We start from the raw sequence: 19,799 nt of genomic DNA, 5'->3' as shown, positions 1-19,799 counted from the left end.
GCTTCAGATTACAGGCCCCTGTTCTGGGAACTTAAGCAAACACTATGGTGGGTTTGGTCAAGGCAGATGTGCTGTACAAATAGGGGGCTATTCTTCCTGGTGCAGAACTGATTTTACTGAATCAAAGGCACAATATGCCCCAAACCAGACAGGCCATGCAAATTATAAAGTGATGAAGATTAAAGGAGAGAGGAGAAAGGGAAATGGGTGGGAGGAATGATTCAGCCAGTCTTTAGTGTAATTAAAGTTAGATCTGTTAGAAATCACAAAGAGCTGATAACTTTTTCCCCACTTTTCCAATTCCATCTATCCCTATTTCATAGCCTAAATTGGTTTGACATATGCAATGACACATTTCAAAGTGTCCTCATTAGAGTCAGAGTAACAGCATAGACCCTGTGAACGTGAGTCATCGTCTTCTGGGTCATCAAGAAAGAAGATGTGCAGAACTGAATCAGCAGCCTTGGAAGTTTCTCAGATTTATTGTACTCACAGAGCGTTGTCAAATTTCCCAGAGCTATACTGGTGAACATATGAGGAGTAAGCCAGGTCTTCATGGGCTGTGGCGACATGGATGTTCTTCCCCCCAAACACAGACTGTCGGATGTCCAGAGCTGTCTACAACAGCCACATGCAAAAATATGGCATAAATGAAATCAGTGAAAACCGAACAGCTTAGAAACCATGGACACTGATGGCCTATTAAACACTATGCTTACCTGGTAAATAGCAACCGACTGACATATGTTGTCCACATTTAACAAGTAAAAGCCATAATCTAGCAGCGTGTCAGAGTACTTGGGATGCTTGTGTCCAAAATGTTCTCTGGAAGGTAGAAAACAATGCATGATAAAGAACGCTGTTTTACTTAGCTGTAGTTGCTTTACCAGACACAGCAGGTTACCTTGCTAGAAACACAGCGTGTTTGATCAGCTGCTCTGCTTTTCTGAACTCCCTCTTCACCACACAAGCCTGCAGCAGGGAGACAGACCTGAGTTAACACTGTGTGGCAAAAGTATTCACTCCCATGGAACCTTTTCCACATTTTGTCATGCTACCACCACAAACGTCAGCGTACTTGTACCTGAATGTGGAGGTCTGTTGGTGCCACAGCTTTACCTGCCTCAGGTTTAGATTAATCTTGGCTGAGGAGCACCTAAAGCCGTGAGCTTTTTGGCAGCTTTGTTTATTTAAAGACAATTACACAGTCTTCTTTAAAATACATTCAGCCTTACAGTGTTAGTGAGAACAGGGCTTTCAATACCTCCTCCAACTTTCTAAATTAAGGCAATTGTTAAAAAACTTAAATCTGGAATTTGATGCTGGTAATCTGAAAACATAAATGACATAATGAGACAAATGTTTTTAATTCATAGCTAAAGGTTTGCCAAAGATGAAACTTTCAAGCCAAATGTGTCAAAGCACACCACTTTTCACTGATTACGACCAAGGATTCATCATTCGAACGAAGAAAAAAACCTTTAAACAGCAGCAACACAAAATATTTAGAAAGGAGTTTGAGGAGGACTCAGATGACGTGGCCAGAAATCCCTGCTGGGTGTGTAGGATCTTTAAACTGCCTGGTCTTTCACAGACAACATCATGAGAAGAAATGGGCAGAATCTGGCTCCCCTGCGCGGCCTTGATGGCTGGCTATCTTCAACTTCTCCTGGAAGTTATGTAAACATGACGCTCTGCTCCCTCTGCCCCCTCCCTTCCCTGAGGACATCTGTGGACCTGCTCAGAACTTTGTGGCTGGTTGATGAACATTCCAACGTACCATCAAGGACAATGCCTCTGGGACAGTGCTTCATGGACTTACTTGCACACTCACTTGCACACACACACATGCTCAAGATAAACATATGCACCCCTCACACCACCTTCAACGTTCCCGGCAGGATGTTGTTTTGTAAACTTGTTGCTTCTTTGTGCTGAGGTTTTTTGCAATCTCAAACTGTATCCTGCTAAGGTTAAAGTGTGAAATATGATTTTTTTTCCCTCTACTTACCTAATGTGGCCTCTTTTCTCATCTAACAAGGGCAGCGCCTGTGAGTGGGCAGCAAAGCCTCGGTGACCTGTCCCCCCTTGTCTTGTGTCATGATGTATGTTTGGATGGGTTGTACTGGAATTCTAATTTCCCCTCGAGGATCAATAAAGTATCTTTGAATTGAATTGAAGTGGACAGTGTGATTTCACAGAAGTTTGATTTACTTGGAGTTATATTGTGTTGTTTAAGTGTTCCCTTTCTTTTTTTGAGCATATATATATATATATATATATATATATATATATATATATATATATATATATATATATATACACACACACACACATACACGTATGACAGGTATATTAAAAACCTAGACGAGTATAGTGGACAGAGTGATTTGCAATCCAGACTATATATTCGTACTAGAATTGCTACATTTTGCCAGCTTTGCTCTTACGTAATTTATCTGAGGTTCCAGCAGATTTTGTGGTCCAAGATTACACCAAGACATTTTATTTCATTTAATTGTTCATCTTAAAGGGAAAGGTCTGTAGTTCGTAAAGTGATATCTGTCTCCGGTTTTAAATAATAATACCACTTTAGCAATTTTCATTTTTGTTAGGAAATGTAACTGATTGAAAAGGCAGATTGCAGATGTGAGTTGGTGGTTTAGCTATTTCCTCAATAACATTTTTTACAGTTATTATATCTATATCACCCCAGTCTGTAGGTTTTGTTTTTGTAATTTCTTACCATCTCCAGGATTTCATTTTCATCAGTTGCCTAAAAACATTTTACCTGGGTCTCTTCACCAAATCTTCTACACCTCTACATTCTGTTGTTTGCATTTTCTTTATTTTGATGCCAATGTTGGTCCCACATTCACAAAGTAAAATCATCAAAACCATTGACCACATCCTCCATGTGATCAATAATCCTGTCATTTTCAATGAAATATTCCAGCTAATTTGTATTTTTACATCCTGCCCTTAAAATGCCATTTCAAACATTCCATAAACCTTTAATATTAGTTTTGTTTTTTTCCAGTAATTTGTTATTCTTTTTTACACATCCTCATAATGTTAACTTGTTTTTATATGTCTTATACTTTTCTTCTGCATCAATAGTTCTGTATTTTATAAATTGTCTATATAATTTATTTTTCCTTTTACAGGCCTTTTGTTCCCCTTTGATGACCCATGAGCTATTTGTAAATTTGTGTATACATTTTGTATTGTTTTGTTGGGCAACTTTTATCATATAACAAGGTAAATATTTTTAGAAGCCCCTTATAAGCTTTGTCAATTTATAAATTATCTCCCATGATTGTATCATTAAATCATTTTTAATGCAGCTATTTTTTCCTCTAAATTTAATTCTTGACATTTGATGTAAGTCATAAACAAACCAAACTATGTGGTACTTGTTTACAATAGGAAGGCAGAACAAAAACACACTGATGTTTGTGGTTGTATAGTGACAAAATCTGAAAGAGTTAAACAGGTACAAATACCGAATACATGACACTGTATTTCTGTGTCAACCAAACCTTCTGAGTGTTACCTTGGATGCTTGTCGGAGAACATCTACTACTACTTTGACAGGAAGCCCTGGAGAAATTTCCTTCATAGCCTCTATACACCACCTATATGCCTAGGAAACCACAAAGAAACAGAAAAATTAGTTACAGAATTTTCAGTGCAACTAATGAAGGTGCCACAAGTGTCTTAAACATCCTTACCTCATCGTAGTGGCTTTTGGCGAAGAGCAAGGCACAGAGCTCGCCGTACAGCGCTGCCTTGTTGGCCTGATGGCCATGTTTGGCTAGCTTATCCATGTAAGACTGAGCAAGCTTGAATGTCTCCTCTCCAAGGTGGTACTTACAGTTACCGTTGCGGACATGAAGCAGCCTTAAACAAAAGGAGGACGCTTTAACAACAGTCAAGTCCTTCTAGTTCTGTCTTCATTTGCTGTTTTATTATCAGAAAGCTGCCATTTAAATGTAATTCAACATAAAATAAAACTGGTTCGGTTTGCTATTTCACTAAGATTTTAAGTCCTCAATATGATGAAGACAAAAACCTTTGAACACATTTATTCCTAACTATGCTTAGAGAATAAAGGAACAGGAATTATTGCAAACTGACAAGTGAAGTGCATGAGTTGTAGACATGTCATCATATAACACCACCAAATCTGATGGTTGTAGGGTAAAAAATAAAATGCAGTTCCCATAACTACATAAACAAGACATTAATGACTGCAGGAAAAAACCTACGTGTTTTAAACTCAGTTCCAAAAAAGTCCAACATTCAGGTGGAAATATCTGATCTGAATGTTATTTGGCACACATGCAGACCAGTGATGGTTAGGTAAATGGTTTATCCATGAAAGAGCTGGGTTGTGCAGAACAGGTACCAGAGGACATGTAAGCACTAATACTCCTTAAACAGAAGGCAACCAAACATAGTTCTCTCCTAGATGGTTCATGTGTCAGTCAAAGGTCTTCTTCAGTTTTGATCATGGGTTGGGAGTTCCCGGCTTATGAGTCGTTGACAGGAGAATTACACTATTAGTGGGTCACACTGGCCCACCCGTCCATCTTCCAATTGTTTGTGGGATTATTACAGCCACTATTCTTTCCAGGCAGTTTCACAACCTTGCACACCTTGCAGCATTTGATCAAGACACCTCACATACTGACAACAACTCAAAAGAAAACCCATAATCAGAAACTAACATAGCATTCAGGAGGAGAGGTGCACTAAATTCAAGAAACCATAAAATCCAGCTTCAATCTATTTAAGTACTCAGGATTGCTGTCAGACAGCTGCTGGATCATCTGACGGGTCTCCAGACAAAGGGGATTTCTCAGAGACAAGTTAGATGGGTGGAGTTTGATAGATTAAATTGAGACAAGCCAAACTCCATTTGGGTGTTTGGCTTTTTTGTCTGAGTGTCAATGAAAGCTAAAGTCTGGGCAACTTATTTAAAGCAATTCTAGGCGAACTACCTAACAGACCATTCTAGGACTCACCTGACGCAGCATTCCAAAGCTCGGTAACAGTGGAGAACCTCACTGTGGAGCGTGCACAGCTGTAGGCACGACAGAAACACTTTTTCTGCATCTCCGTACCAGCCAGCATCAGACAAAAAGCCACCTGGAATTAAAAAGACACCATAACACAGATAAGTGTCTACACAACATTCTGCAATCTCACATTGTCTAAGATATACCTGTTGAATTTGTCAACCCCTGACATTAGCAGTAGCAGCATAAAACGCATGATTCACACAGACTCTTATAAAATGGCAAGCCCAAGGATCTGACCAGGCCACGTTTCATCCTATCACTCTGTGTGTCTGTGTGGAAACCTAAATCTGTGAAAACTTTACCCAGCACAAAGCCAAACTGGATTGCCTTCTCCTTGACGTGCGCGTCCGACTCTGCGATGTAGGAGCAGCGGCGGCTGAAGGAGTTGGCGAGGACCGAGGCCACTTTCACCCCGTGGTCCATGAGGGCCTGGAAGCAGTGGTGCAGGAGGTGTCTGCCACGGGGACAAAGAGGGAAATCAGCATGTCACTTCAGACAGCAAGCAGGTCTTCACCAAAGCTTAAAACATTTTTTGTTTTGCAGTGGAACAGTAATTCTTGCTGAAATACAATAAAGAGATGTTTTACATTTGCTTAAAGAGTTCTTCATGAAAGCACCACCAGATCATAGATTCAGTGCTATTCTTCGTTTGTTTATTTTAAAGTAATCTTGCTTGACATTTCACCACGGTAAACCCACCTGCACACAGACCATATTCTTCAATTGTGAGCTGGAGATTGTTCTAAAATGAGTGAGAGTTTTCTGTCTGCTGTTAGTAAAGCATTGGAAAAAGTAAAGTTCAAGTGCTATAGCTAAAACACGGTCAAAACAGGTAAGATGTGAAGTCACAACATGGTCATTTAGATCTCAGGTGGAACACTGGACCAAACATCACGTCCATCCCTAGTAGCAAAAATTTAAAAACTCCAGTCTTTGATTCAAGTGTATAACATCCATTGGCTTAGAGGACTAAAATCTGATCAAATATAATGTTTTTGCTGTTTTCGTTAATTTTTTCCCCAAACAAAAAGCTGAAAGAAAACTGGTAGCATGTCACATGCTGACAGTGGAATATACATAAATAAATATATTTCCCATATATACCTGAGCAACCGCCTCCAGCAGTCAACACCAGAGTCTAATAGAAATCAGTTCCATCTATTTTGCTACTTTGTTAAATCACCAAGAAAGTATCATGGTCCACATCCACATTAAAGGGATAGTTTGGACTTTTTGAAATAAAAATGGGTGTCATTAGTTTAGACCAACCAAAATAGAGACTTTAGGACACATCGATTTTGATAACCTCTGGTCTTGTATAGCCAAAATGTTATATTTTCCCAAAGTTTAAGTCTTGACATCACCTGACTGAGTTGAGTACATCTGATTATGAGTTTAAACAAATTAATGTCATTAATGCCATAAAATGTATCAATCTCCATAAGGAAATAATCACTGTTAATAGAGTCCTCCTTTTGCACTTTCCTCAATGACTTCCTCTTTTCCCCTATACTTGGGCAGTCAGATCATTCCTGTTTACATCTGAATGAGCGTCTTCTTCTTAACCAAGATTTAAATGCTTACAAACCTAAACCCCCTTAATGTAACCATATTGTTTTAAAAACAGAACAATTCATATTAAAAGGCAACTGAAACATGTAGCGTTTAGTTAACAATTCATAACTAAAAGTTGCTTTTTTTTAAATGTTAGTCACAGCTTCATTGAAGAATTATTTATATAATCAATCCCCAAAACACATCAACATCCTTGGGCTTACAGCCTTGGGCTTTTGTTCACGGAACTAATCAATTGTTTCACTCTTTGGATTTCCTCCCAGGTCACAGGCAGTGTAGATAAAACACAAAGTTCACTCAAGTGTGAAATTACACTGCTTAGTTAGGAGTTAGGAAAGCTGTTCTGATCTAGCAAAGGCTTAAAAAAGCTATTGAACAGAGGGACAGCAGGAATAACAGCATCTTGGGGCCCGTTTACATGACAACAATCCATTGAAAACAGGCTTGTTTCTGTGTTTTATGTGTCTACACGACAACGTTTAAATTACAATCTCTGTTGACACGCCAACAGCAAATGTGAAGATTGTGCAACTCCCCCACCACAGCACTAGTAGGCGTTATGTTCTTTGAAGCGCAACAACATGCGCAAACAGTGCTTACAAAACGGGAAGTGTAATGAATATATAATAAAAATAATAAAATAAATAATAAAGAGAAAGAATTGAATATTGGCATGTACATTCTTTGCCATGAAGCCTCTAAAGTTCTCGTGCAACCAGTTACCTTTAAAACTCACCTAATTAATGTCACATGATCTGTCGGTATAACCACACTTTTCTGAAAGGCTCCAGAGGCTCCAACACCACTAAGCAAGAAGCATCACACTATGAAGACCAAGGAGCTCTCCAAACAAGTCGGGGACAAAGTTGTTAAGTACAAGTCAGGGTGGGGTTGTAAAAAATATCAAAAATCCTTGACGTTCCCACAGAGCACCATAACATCCATCTTCAAATCTAAAGCACGTGGTACCACAACAAACAAACCACTGAAAAAAACCTCACATACTGGTCAAGGAGGGCATTAATCAGAGAGGCAGCACAGAGACCCTAGATAACCTTGGAGGAGTTGTAGAGTTCCACAGCAGAGACTGGAGTATTTGTCCTTAGGACCACGATAAGTCATACAGTCAGCAAAAATAAGAAAGCCTGGTTTGAGTTTGCCCAAAGACATGTGGGCGACTCCACAAACATATGGAGGAAGGTGTTCTGGTCAGATGAGACTAAAATTGAACTTTTCGGCCACCACGAAAAACGCCATGTCTGGCGGAAACCCAACACATCCAATGACCCCAAGACTACCAGCCCCACAGTGAAACATGGTGGTGACAGCATCATGCTGTGGGGATGTTTTTCAACAGCAGGAACTGGGATAAGGGTATGTGTCAAGGGAAAGATGGATGGTGTTAAATATAAAGATGTTCTTGAGCAAAACCTGTTTCAGTCTGTGATTTGAGACTGGGATGGAGACACTGCTAAAGCAACACTTGAGTGGTTTAAGGGAAAACATTCAAATGTGTTGAAATGGCCTAATCAAAGTCCAGACCTCAATACAATTTAGAATCTGTGGTTAGACTTGAAGATAATGAAAACCATCCAACATGAAGGATCTAGACCAGTTTAGCCTTGAGGAATGGGAAAACTCTGAAAAACATCTATTTTAATTCCATGTTGTGAGGCAACAAAACATGAAAAACGCCAAGGGGGAAGAATACTTTTGCAAGTCTGGGAGTAGCATTAATGCCACATCTTCTTTGTACTAGGGTTAGCATACTTAGCGGAACAAAAATATGACTGCTTCAACAATGATACACACGGATAATCAGAAAATGCTCCTATGTTTTTAATATGGTTTCTTAAGAGTAGGTGTGGATGATTTCACTATGTTAGGTGGTGACTGATCATCACATGTTGGTGATCCTAAAAGTAAGGTCCAGGGATCTCTGTGTTGTAGGACATGCAGATGGACCTGTGTGATAAATTGGACCCACTGGAAAACACCGAATATTGATGAATGTGTTCATTTTTGGATGTAAAACAAAATTGTCTTTCACCAACAATCCAAGTGTTTTTCAGTCTTTATTAAACTGTTCACAATTTTTGGGTTTAATTTTTTCAATTAACATTTTACATTAACAGCAAGATTTGATACATTTTTGGTGATAGAGCCTGTTTGATTTTGTACACCATGGCATTCAGAACATTTAATGTTGAAAAATAGAACTTGGGAAAAAATAAAGTGGAATTTGAGGAATAAAAATAATTTTATATGTCTCTGCTCTATATAAGTTCAACCTATTAATGGCTAATAAATGCTCTTGTGCAAAAACGTTTCCTCCATGACCCGAGTGGTGTTACTGTGTAGCACCTTTTAAATTGAAATACAGTTTTTGAGTTGGCCTAATCAGTGTGAGGCTAAGTGTACTTCACGTTTCAACCAATTGAATATTCAGTTGTACTCGGCAAGTTGGGAAAATTGAACAAATCTGTTCACACGTGTTCTGTGGTCTGAATGTTCTGCTTTGTTGTTTATCGTTAAAGCTCATGTTTAAACACAAAGAAATGGTGATAGAATTTTGATCAGGATTTTGCTTCAAGAAAAAAAGAATTCATGATATATGATGCCATATCACTCCCCCCAGTCAAGAGTCTGTCTTAAATCAGAACATTTAGTTAAAAGGTTTCTGACTAATATTTAAAAATGCCATAAAGTAAAATACATGAGTATGCTAGCCAATTTAAATATAGTTAACCTGATCAACCTGAAATGCTGATGTGATTATGGGTTCATTCTGACCAGTTGAGATAGATCTACACTGGGATATAAGTTTTCTGTCTGCACATGTAAAGCTAAATGATCTGGGTCTGATCTATAAAGACAAATCTATGAATGCATCACACTAGAATACCATCAGCATGGCTTCACGACATGAAACTGGCCACTGCAATAAGATGTCAGCAATGTGCAGACACCAACAGACAAGAAATATGGAAAAGAACAGACCAATAACTGATTTGAGGATAACTGGAGGCGTAATGTTATGAAGCTCTCACCGTTTGTCTGAGGCTCGAAGCACTTTGGCAAACACCTCCAGCTCACAGAACTCTCCTCCGAGCTGACAGAGTCTGCCCTGCTGGTAAAGCTGAAACATAAAAATAAGGATGAACAGTAAGAACAGAAGCACAGCAGCTTATTATCATAAACTCATAATAACATGGGATACAACAGATGAACTAGAAAAATTTGCATTTCCTGCGAAATTGCAGTGTGAATGCTGTAAGCTGAATTTTTTATCTGAAAGCTGGCAGAAAGAAGCTGAAATTGACTGCAGAAAATCTGCTGAAATCTGATCAATTAGAAATAGCAGAAACAGCAAAGAAAAACTGTCATCTGATCTGTTTGAGCAGGAAGACTATTAGCTATAAAACAGCTTAACAATGTAAAGTTACCTCAAAACTACTTGTTGAAAGAGTTGTTGAAATGCAAGAAATGACAAAAACTTTAAAAAAGCAGGAAAGAGCTGCCATAGATGAGCTGAAAAAGCAGACTGAAGCAAAAATATAGCCTAATAAGTTGAAGTCAGTGCTAAAATACACAAAAAATTGCAGAAATTTCAGAAAAAAATTAACTAAACAACAAATACGCTGAAGAAACACAAAAACAAACAAGAAATTGCCAAAAAAAACACAAAAGTGTTCTTCAGCTAAGAGAGAAGAGAGGAGAAAGAGAAGCTAAAATGATAACATTAGCATATTGGCTATCACTAGCATGAAGGCTGATATTAATTTAACCCATCTACCATGCAAAAAGCAATATATAAGCTAAAATTAGCTAAAATTCTAATGCTTACTACAACGTATATTCAAAAGTCTATTAAATTGCCATTTAAAACTATTCACTCTTCAGCATTCACACAATAACAATAGTAATAAACTAGAAAATTTCTGAAGAAATTTAGACGGGGCCTGCCTCTTGGCGTGTGCTTCTTGGACCAGATCCAAATGTTGTGGGGCTGAGGTACAGAACCAAAGCAACAGAACGGTGTGCATCATGATTGAGGGTAGAAGGTTAAGATGTCTATCTAGACCTGTTCTTGTTTCACCAGTAATCATGCGTCCTTGCATTGCTTTGGCAGTCGCAAATAAATAAAAAGTCCAGTTTAGAGATGTGTAGTAATAGGTGTCACCAGGCAATGGCATGGGAGTCAGGCCACTCACTGTTCTCCCTTCATTGCTATGGCAGGCCCCAACTAAGGAATGTTGAGACTTTTATTTTGTAAATATCAGTGAGTTTATTTTAAAAGGATAAAGTAGATCCATTTCCATCACAGAGTCCCAGCAATAGTGTTAAGACCAATGCTGCAATTATTGCTGTGTGAAATATGAAGGCGTTTATTTTATAGGGTATGTCTAGGTGTTGTTTTGAAAGTCCAGCATGGTTGTCCTTTCAGGTCTGGCGTACTTCCACTAGATATAAAGAACCTGTTTGCTATTCTAAAATCATTGTGTATGCTATCATCAGCTTAAAAAAAATCAATACCAACTATGGAAGCTGAGGCTTTTATTTTGAAAGTTTCAGTAAGCCTTATTTCAAAGGAATAGCATAGTCCCATTTCCACCACTGTGTGAACTCCAACAGTAGTGTAATGCCCAGTCCTGCAATGATATATAGTTTAAAACGTAAAGGCTATTATTTTGTAGAGCAGGTTTTGTCTTGTTTTGAAAGTTGTTCTAAAATCCTTGTCTATGCTATTATCAGCTTAAAAAAGCATTAGTAACTATGGAAGGTTGAGGCTTTTATTTTGAAAATTTCAGTAAGCCTTATTTTAAAAGGACTGATCGGGTCAAAACTACTCGAAATAGTTGTTGAAATACAAGAACTGACAAAAACATTTAAAAAAAACTGTAAAGAGCTGCCCATAGATGAGCTGAAAAAGCATAGACTGAAGCAAAAATATAGCCTAAGAAGTTCAAGTCAGTGCTAAAATATATAAAAAATGGCAGAAAATTCAGAAAAAGAATGAACTAACAACAAATACGAAGATACACAAAAAATAAACAGGAAATTGCCTAAAAAGGCAAAAGTGTTCTTTAGCTAAGAGAGATGAGAAAGAGAAGCTAAAATGCTAACATTAGCATATTGGCTATCACTAGCATGAAGGCTGATATTAATTTACCCCATCTACTATTCAAAAATAATGTATAAGCTAAAATTAGCTAAAATGGGTTAGGGTTAAAATGTTAACTACAGCCTATATTCAAAAGTCTATGAAATTGCCCTTTAAAAATATTCACTCTTGTTCAGGTGTTGCTCAGTAGTAGAAGCTGTGTGAGTAGCTGACATCAAATGGTCGCTGTTTTGATGCTCCACTGGGATCTATGAAGATGGTCTTATCATCATAAGTCACAGAGCAGTGGTTTCATTCTGGTTCTGATAGAGTTAAGACTAGAGGGTGACACGGGAGTGGATTTTCTCTCCTGTACCATCCCGCTCCCACAGAAAAATGTCTTGTCCCATCCCAATCCCAGGCCAGCATAACGAAAAAAATCCTGTCCCGTCCCACTCCTGGTAAATTGACTCCCACTCCCATCCCGCTCCCATTCAGAACGACTCCCACTCCTGTGCCACTCCCATTTTTGTTTTCTTCATTTAGTCTTTTGGCAATTTCTTTGTTTGAAGGACAAGTTAGGTCCCTGTTTTTAGCTGTAGTAAAGGCCAGTTAAAGTAAAAAGTATAATAATGAAGAAATAATAAAATATCAAACAAGGAAACAGACCATGCCTATCTTAGTTGAATAAACAAAATGTACATAGTTGTATTTTACTTATTTATTAAGTGATCGTTTCCTTTGAACAATGACATCACTTTTGTTTCAAGTTGCTGGAACGAAAGAAAAATGCACCTAGTAAGAGAACTGTACTTGTTGAACAAAAGGACAAAAAGGCATTACTTTCATAATTTAGAAACTGTACCTCAATGGTTCACAGCCCTGTTCCTCAGGGACCCCTTCCCTGCAGGTTTTAGATGTGTGTTTCCTCCAGAACACCTGATTCAAATTCTGACATGACCTCCTATACAGGCATCAAGAATGGAGGGTCAAACTGGACAAAATTAATACAATAAAATCATCATTAAATAAATAAATGTTGTGAATGTCCCATAAGTGAAGTAAATGTAACATGAAAGAAATGTAACATTAAATGTGCCATTAAATTAAAGGTACCATTTATTTATTTAATACATCATTAGAAACAATAAATGTACCATTATATCATGAAATGGACTATTATGCAATTAAATGTGCCACTGAATAATTAAGTATAATTTAAAGATGACATGATGTAATTAGTGGTACACTTAATATTTAATGATGTATTAAATAAATTGTACATTTAATGGTACATTCAATTTTTTTCTATTTCACAACATATTTACTTTGTCACCGGTCCTGTTCATAACTTTTATGGACAGGATTTCTAGACGCAGCCAAGGGCCGGAGGGGGTCTGGTTTGGGGACCAGTGGATTTCGTCTCTTCTTTTTGCGGATGACGTGATCCTGCTGGCCCCCTCTAGCCAAGACCTACAGCATGCGCTGTGGCGGTTCGCAGCCGAGTGTGAAGCGGCTGGGATGAGGATCAGCTCCTCCAAGTCCGAGGCCATGGTACTCGACCGGAAAAGGGTGGCTTGTCCTCTTCAGGTTGGAAGGGAGTTCCTGCCTCAAGTGGAGGAGTTTAAGTATCTCGGGGTCTTGTTCACGAGTGAGGGAAGAATGGAGCGGGAGATCGACAGACGGATCGGTGCGGCTGCCACAGTAATGGGGGCGCTGTGCCGGTCCATTGTGGTGAAGAGAGAGCTGAGCCGAAAAGCAAAGCTCTCAATTTACTGGTCGGTCTACGTTCCTACCCTCACCTATGGCCATGAACTTTGGGTCATGACCGAAAGAACGAGATCACGGATACAAGCGGCTGAAATGAGCTTCCTCCGTAGGGTGGCCGGGCACTCCCTTAGAGATAGGGTGAGGAGCTCGGCCATCCGGGAGGGGCTCGGAGTAGTGCCGCTGCTCCTCCACATCGAGAGGAGCCAGTTGAGGTGGCTCGGGCATCTATACCGGATGCCTCCTGGACGCCTTCCTCGGGAGGTGTTCCAGGCACGTCCCACCGGGAGGAGGCCCAGGGGACGGCCCAGGACACGCTGGAGGGACTATGTCTCTCGGCTGGCCTGGGAACGCCTTGGGCTCCCCCTGGAAGAACTGGAGGAGGTGTCTGGAGAGAGGGACGTCTGGGCGTCTCTGCTGAGTCTGCTGCCCCCGCGACCCGGTCCCGGATAAAGCGGAAGACGACGAACGAACGAACATATTTATTTAATATCTTCCCTTGATGAAGCCTTTCTATACGGAGCCCACGAGGGGACAAGGGGGAATTTTTTTCTTTTTTGTGTCCCCACGCAATAGTCTTTGCATTATTTCGCAATACTTTGTGGGATAGTTTCTAAACCAGATAACTGCAAAAATGAAATAAACACTACACCCGTTTTGAGATTTATTGAGTTTTATTTTGAAATCAGCCTTAAATAAAATGATCTTCAAATCAGACTAAAAGACAGTTTTTATCCACAAGCTGTCAAACAAACTACTGAACAATAATACTGCACGAAACCACATCTGTGACACTTTATTTCCTTATTACTGCTGCATGATGTGTACTTTTTTTTGTACGCCGTGTTTTTATTTTTATTGTGATTTGAACGGTTCTTCTTATCCTAAGCATTGTTTACTGCGAGTTAACCTGCATGTGACAAATAAACCATATCAATGCCATATCAGTGCTGTTTGTTTTATGAGCAGTTTGTCATCTGTGCTGCTGTTCCAAAATGCCGAACGCAAAAGTATTGCGTGGGGACGCAAAAGAAATACATTTCCCCATGTCCCCTCACGGGCTTCCGTACCTTACCTCTTAAATCTTTAGAGCACATGCAGCAATTTTGTTGGTCAGATGAGACTTGACACATGTTGGTACTTTTGGTTTGATAAATGAAGAGATGCAGGGTTGATTTAATCCAGAATCTGTTTTACAAGTGTCCCTTAATCACTGGTGAACTTGATTACAACTAAACACGTTTTACAAGCAGCATACTGCGTATTAACACCGCTACATTCAACTCTCCTGAAGTTCGGTAGTATTTGCAACTTTCCTGTCAGTTCTATAAGTTTAATAGATAAGTCCTTATTTCTGACTTGACGTTACAAATCCAATTTTACCACGTCCAGTTCTCCACCTGCGTTTGCTCCCTCCATTTTGAACGCAGGTGGAAAACATCAAGCAGAAGCACTGTTGGCTTGTGGGTCGTGTAGTTCGTTTGACTCGCATTATAGTTTAGGCTTCTTGGAAAAAAACTACACAATGGCGGCGTCGATCCAAGTTTTTTTTTCTTAAAGTTTATAACAAAGTCTCAGTTTTACATTTCCAAGGACAATTGATACTAGTTTATTTTCCCTCCTATTGGTTAGCTCCCGCTCCCGTTCATTTTTTATCCTGTACCGTCCCAATCACTTACTGATGCTGTCTCCCGTCCCGCGGGATTCCCGTGGGATTCCCGAAAAAATGTCAGCCTCTAGTTCAGACCTGTATCTGATGGGGGTTTGTTCCTGATTCTGCTAAAGGGTTCCTCCTGGATATGATGAAGATTTGTACCTGGTTCTGACAGAGTTTGGACCTGTTTCTGATGGATGCTTGTACATGGTTCAGGTATAGAATTGTTAAAGGTTCTTATGGAGTTTTTTGCCAGGTTCTGGTGGAGTTGGGACCTGGTTCTGATGGCTGTTTCTTCCTGGTTCTGATAGATTATGGACCTAGATCTGATAGACGTTTGTACCTCGTTCTGATGAAGAATTGTACAAGGTTCTGATGGAGATTTTTTCCTGGTTCTGATGAAAATCTTTAGAAAGTTCTTAAACATATTTTTTTTTCTGGTTCTGATAGAGCTTTTGCCAGGTTCTGATGGAGTTTGGACCTGAGTTTGGACCTGGTTCTTATAGAGGTTTCTTCCTGGATCAGATGGAGTTTGGTTCTGGTTCTGATGGAGATCTGTATCTGGTTCTGGTGGAAGTCTGTGTCTGGTTCTGATGGATGTTTCTCCTTGGCTCTGATAGAGGTAGGATCTGGTTCTGATACAGGTTTGTACCTGGTTGTGATGGTGATTTTTTCCTTGTACTGATTGAGCTTTTTGCTAGGTTCTGACGGAGTTTGGACCGGGTTCTCATAGAAGGTTTCTCCTGGTTCTGAAGGCAATTTGGACCTGGTTCTTGTGGAGAGTCCCTAAATGATTCTGATGGAGATTTCCTCTTGGTTCTGATAGAGTTTGGGTCCAGGTCTGATGGAGATTTGTTCCAGGATCTGATGGATTTTGGAACTGGATCTGATAGATGTTTCGTTCTGGTTTCTGATTAAGTCTGGACGTGGTTCTGATGGAGATTTATTCCTGGTTATGATGGAGTTTGGAACTGGTTCTGATGAATGTTTCTCCTTGGCTCTAATAGAATTTGGACCTGGTTCTGATACAGGTTTGTACCTGGTTCTGATGGAGATTTTTTCCTGGTTCTGGTGGAGTTCGGGTCTGGTTCTGATGGAGGGTTCCTAACTGGTTCTAATGGAGTTTGGGTCTGGTTCTGATGGAGATTTTCTCCAGGTTCTGATGAAATTTGGAACTGGTTCTGATAGTGGGTGCCTAACTGGTCCTGATGGAGAATTCCTCCTGGTTCTGATGGAGTTTGGGTCTGGTTCTGATGTAGATTGTTTCCTGGTTCTGATGGAGTTTGGGTCTGGTCCTGATGGAGATTTTCTCCAGGTTCTGATGGATTTCTTAACTGGTTCTGATAGAGGTTTCTTTCTGATTCTGATTGAGTTTGGACCAGGTTCTGATAGTGGGTGTCTAACTGGTGCTGATGGAGAATTCCTCCTGGTTCTGATGGAGTTTGGGTCTGGTTTTGATCGAGATTTGTTCCTGGTTCTGATAGAGTTTGGGTCTGGTTCTGATGGAGGGTTCCTAGCTGGTTCTGATGAAGAATTCCTGCTGGTTCTGATTGAGTTTTGGTCTGGTTCTGAGGAATGTTGGACCATGGTTCTGATAGAAGGGATCTCCTGATTCTGAAGGAGATTTGGACCTGGCTCTGGCAAAGTTTTCTTCCTGGTTCTGATAGGTTTGACCTGGTTCTGATAGACTTTGACCTGGTTCAGATGGAGTTTTGTACATGGTTCTGATGAAGATTTGTACCAGGTTCTGATGGAGTTTGGACCTGGTTCTGATGAATGTTTCTCCTTGGCTCTTATAGAATTTGGACCCATTTCAGATGGAGGTTTGTACATGGTTCTGATGAAGATTTGTATCTTGTTCTGATAGTTTCCATCTGATTCTGATGGATTTTGGACAAGGTTCTGATGGAGTTTGGGTCTGATTCTGATGGAGATTTGTTCCAGGTTCTGATGCGCTAACAGCCTATATACAAAAGTCTATGAAATTGCCTTTTAAATTTAATCACTGTTGTCCAGCAGTTAGAACAGCAGTACATGCTGTTTAAGTACTCAACACAAAATGGCCGCCAGTAGTTGACTCCTATGAAGATGGTCAAAGGGTTAGGGGGTAGGGTCAGGTTTAGGCCATAGAAACGAATGAAAATCAATGGAAATCAATGCAAAGTCCTCAAAAAGATAGTAATCGATGGATATGTGTGTGTGTGTGTGTGTGTGTGTGTCCCACTGGCAAAGAGTTAGCGGTAGGGTCAGGTTTAGGCCATAGAAATTAAGATAATGAAGGGAAGTCAATGGAAAGTCCTCACAAAGATAGTAATCCATGAATGTGTGTGTGGGTGTGTGTGAGTGTGTGCCCAAGTGTGAGACACGGAGAGAATAGAGGCAGAAACATAGACAGAATCATATACAGACATAGACAGTAGGAGATACACAGAGCTATAAATACAGAGCTATAAATAGAACAGTGAGGAGTGAATCAGCCAATCAGCAAAGAGTGTCAGTGTAACTTGAGACCTGCAGCTTTTCTAATGCAGCACCTCACTATCATCTCCCCCTGGCCTGGCTTTATAACATGGAGGCACATGCTCCTGAACTACCGCCCATAACTCGGAAAACCATAAGAGCTATCGACATCGTTCTTGGACCGTTTTTCTCAGAACGGACAGGGGCACGGGAATATTAACACTTTTTTCTTGAAAATATAATATTAAATGCACAACACTAGGTGAAAGAAAGGGAAAAATTGAGAAAAACAAAATTGTCTGAACATGCTCTCAAACATCTAATAACTCGGAAACTATGAGGGCTATCGATTTGATTCATCCACCGTATGAATCAGCAGGCCCTGCTGAACAATTATGGAGCTTCTCAAGTTTCTACAAAAATCTGTCTGAGAGGTGTGACCCTGTGAAAAAGTGGATTATTTTGACCATTTTTAACCCAAGTGAAGGTGAATTTTTCACTCTCAAACAAATATACTTCACGAGAAAACGATAAAGGTATCCAAATAATTTTTGGACCGTAGGTATCAGCCAGGATCGGTGAACAATCCTGGAGATTTTCGTGTGTCTACATAAATCCGTGTAGGAGATATGACAGTGTAGAAAAGTGGATAATTTTGAAATTTTTCAATTTTAAGCGATTTTGGGAAGGACAGATTTGTTACTCCTAAACAAACCTTTTTTATGACAAAACGATAAAAGGTATAAAATAAATTCCTCCACTGTGAGCGCTAGCAAGGTCTGAAGATAAATCTGCACAAGGCTCATGTCTCTACCTCGAACGGTTTATGAGAGGCGGCGATTCGAAAACATGTGACTTTAAGGATTTTTTGCTCTGATTTTTTCTGAAATTCCTATAGATTTCCTATACAAGGTGTGTTGACTTTGCGTTGCTTTGGGGCGTGTTGCCGGAAAACTGTTTGTCCCACATCAATGAGGGTGACATTTTCTGAATCGCAAAAGAGCAACCTACATTTTGATACATAATTTGTATAGGTAGAGTGAAAATTGAGCAAGTGAAGAGAGTTTGTTCATTCTTTTTCAGGTTATTCAAAAATCTACAGTGTACACTCTAGCAACAGAAGAATTCCGTCATTGGATTACATTATAAAACTAAAAATCTGAAAAAATTGTAATAAAGTTTGAATCCAAATTGTAGAAAAACTGTAAAAGATATCAAAAAGTTGAATTATACAATAATAGCAGAGGGCTGTGAAAGCACTTTAAAAGTTGAATGGTGTTTCTAGCTGAAAGTATGCGGAAGTAGTTAAATGGCAAAAACAGTGAATTTTTAGCAGAATTTTTGAGGTTTCCCATTCATTTCAATGGGAGCAAAAAAAACACAAAAAGCTGAATATTTTAAAAAGTATATAAGTTATAAATACAAAAAGTCATAGCCGGAATGTCCTGAAAGTGCTGAATATTGTGAAATGTGAACGGCTGAAATAGCACAAAGTATGCAGGAGGAGTAGCAAATCAAAAAGTGTACAGAAGCAACCAGAATAAGAAGAAGAAGAAGACGGAATAATAAAGAATAAAGAGAAACAGCATATTTGTGTGAATGCCTTCAGCATTCACACAAATATGCGGGGAAGCAACATGTGGCAACAGCAAATAATGAGCACAGTTTCTCCAATATTTTAGGTATGTTTTCATGATTATTTGGACAATGCTGTCTGCTGCTCATGAGTTGAAACAATACAAAGTTTGCTGATGTCTAGCCCGTCATCAGAATGCACTGGGGTGGAAATTGTTATACGCTCAACAGTAGAAAGCCTTCAGTTCACCACGAGTCAAAGCTGCCTCTTCCATGTCAGCTACTGGGTGAGGTCCAGCCTGGGAGCACTGGGCATACACTGATAATTAGTGACATAGTTTATTTGGGTTCTGTTTTAAACTTATGAAATATGGTCTTGGAAATTACACAGTGTTCACAAACCTCTAAATGATAGTGTAAATGGTTGTCCATCTATAAAAACTGGTGTGGGGCCGGGGTCAATTCTCTCCTTTACCAATTTATACTGCCATATCATACCTATGTGTTGTTATTTTTCTCCTTCCTATTTCCACTTTATACCTGTGAACAAATAAATAGTCAAACAAAATGATCAAAT

The 19,799-nt window shown here is 39.5% G+C and overlaps 1 protein-coding gene across 1 annotated transcript in view; it reads right to left on the bottom strand.

The window, feature by feature from the left end:
• appbp2 (amyloid beta precursor protein (cytoplasmic tail) binding protein 2) overlaps positions 1-19,799 on the bottom strand; it is a 40,027-nt gene that overhangs the window by 17,621 nt on the left and 2,607 nt on the right. The window contains exons 2-9 of the mRNA XM_047391944.1: positions 9,713-9,801; positions 5,390-5,541; positions 5,031-5,154; positions 3,735-3,903; positions 3,557-3,646; positions 905-972; positions 720-825; positions 494-618 (exon numbers count right to left, since the gene is read on the bottom strand). Of these exons, the coding sequence (XP_047247900.1) occupies positions 494-618; positions 720-825; positions 905-972; positions 3,557-3,646; positions 3,735-3,903; positions 5,031-5,154; positions 5,390-5,541; positions 9,713-9,801 (923 nt within the window). The remainder of the gene's footprint in view (positions 1-493; positions 619-719; positions 826-904; positions 973-3,556; positions 3,647-3,734; positions 3,904-5,030; positions 5,155-5,389; positions 5,542-9,712; positions 9,802-19,799) is intronic.

This window comes from Girardinichthys multiradiatus, chromosome 18 (assembly GCF_021462225.1).
Source record: "Girardinichthys multiradiatus isolate DD_20200921_A chromosome 18, DD_fGirMul_XY1, whole genome shotgun sequence".
Taxonomy (NCBI): Eukaryota; Metazoa; Chordata; class Actinopteri; order Cyprinodontiformes; family Goodeidae; genus Girardinichthys; species Girardinichthys multiradiatus.
The sequence above is the reverse complement of the archived record's forward strand: the minus strand, read 5'-3'. Positions and strand labels throughout refer to the sequence as shown.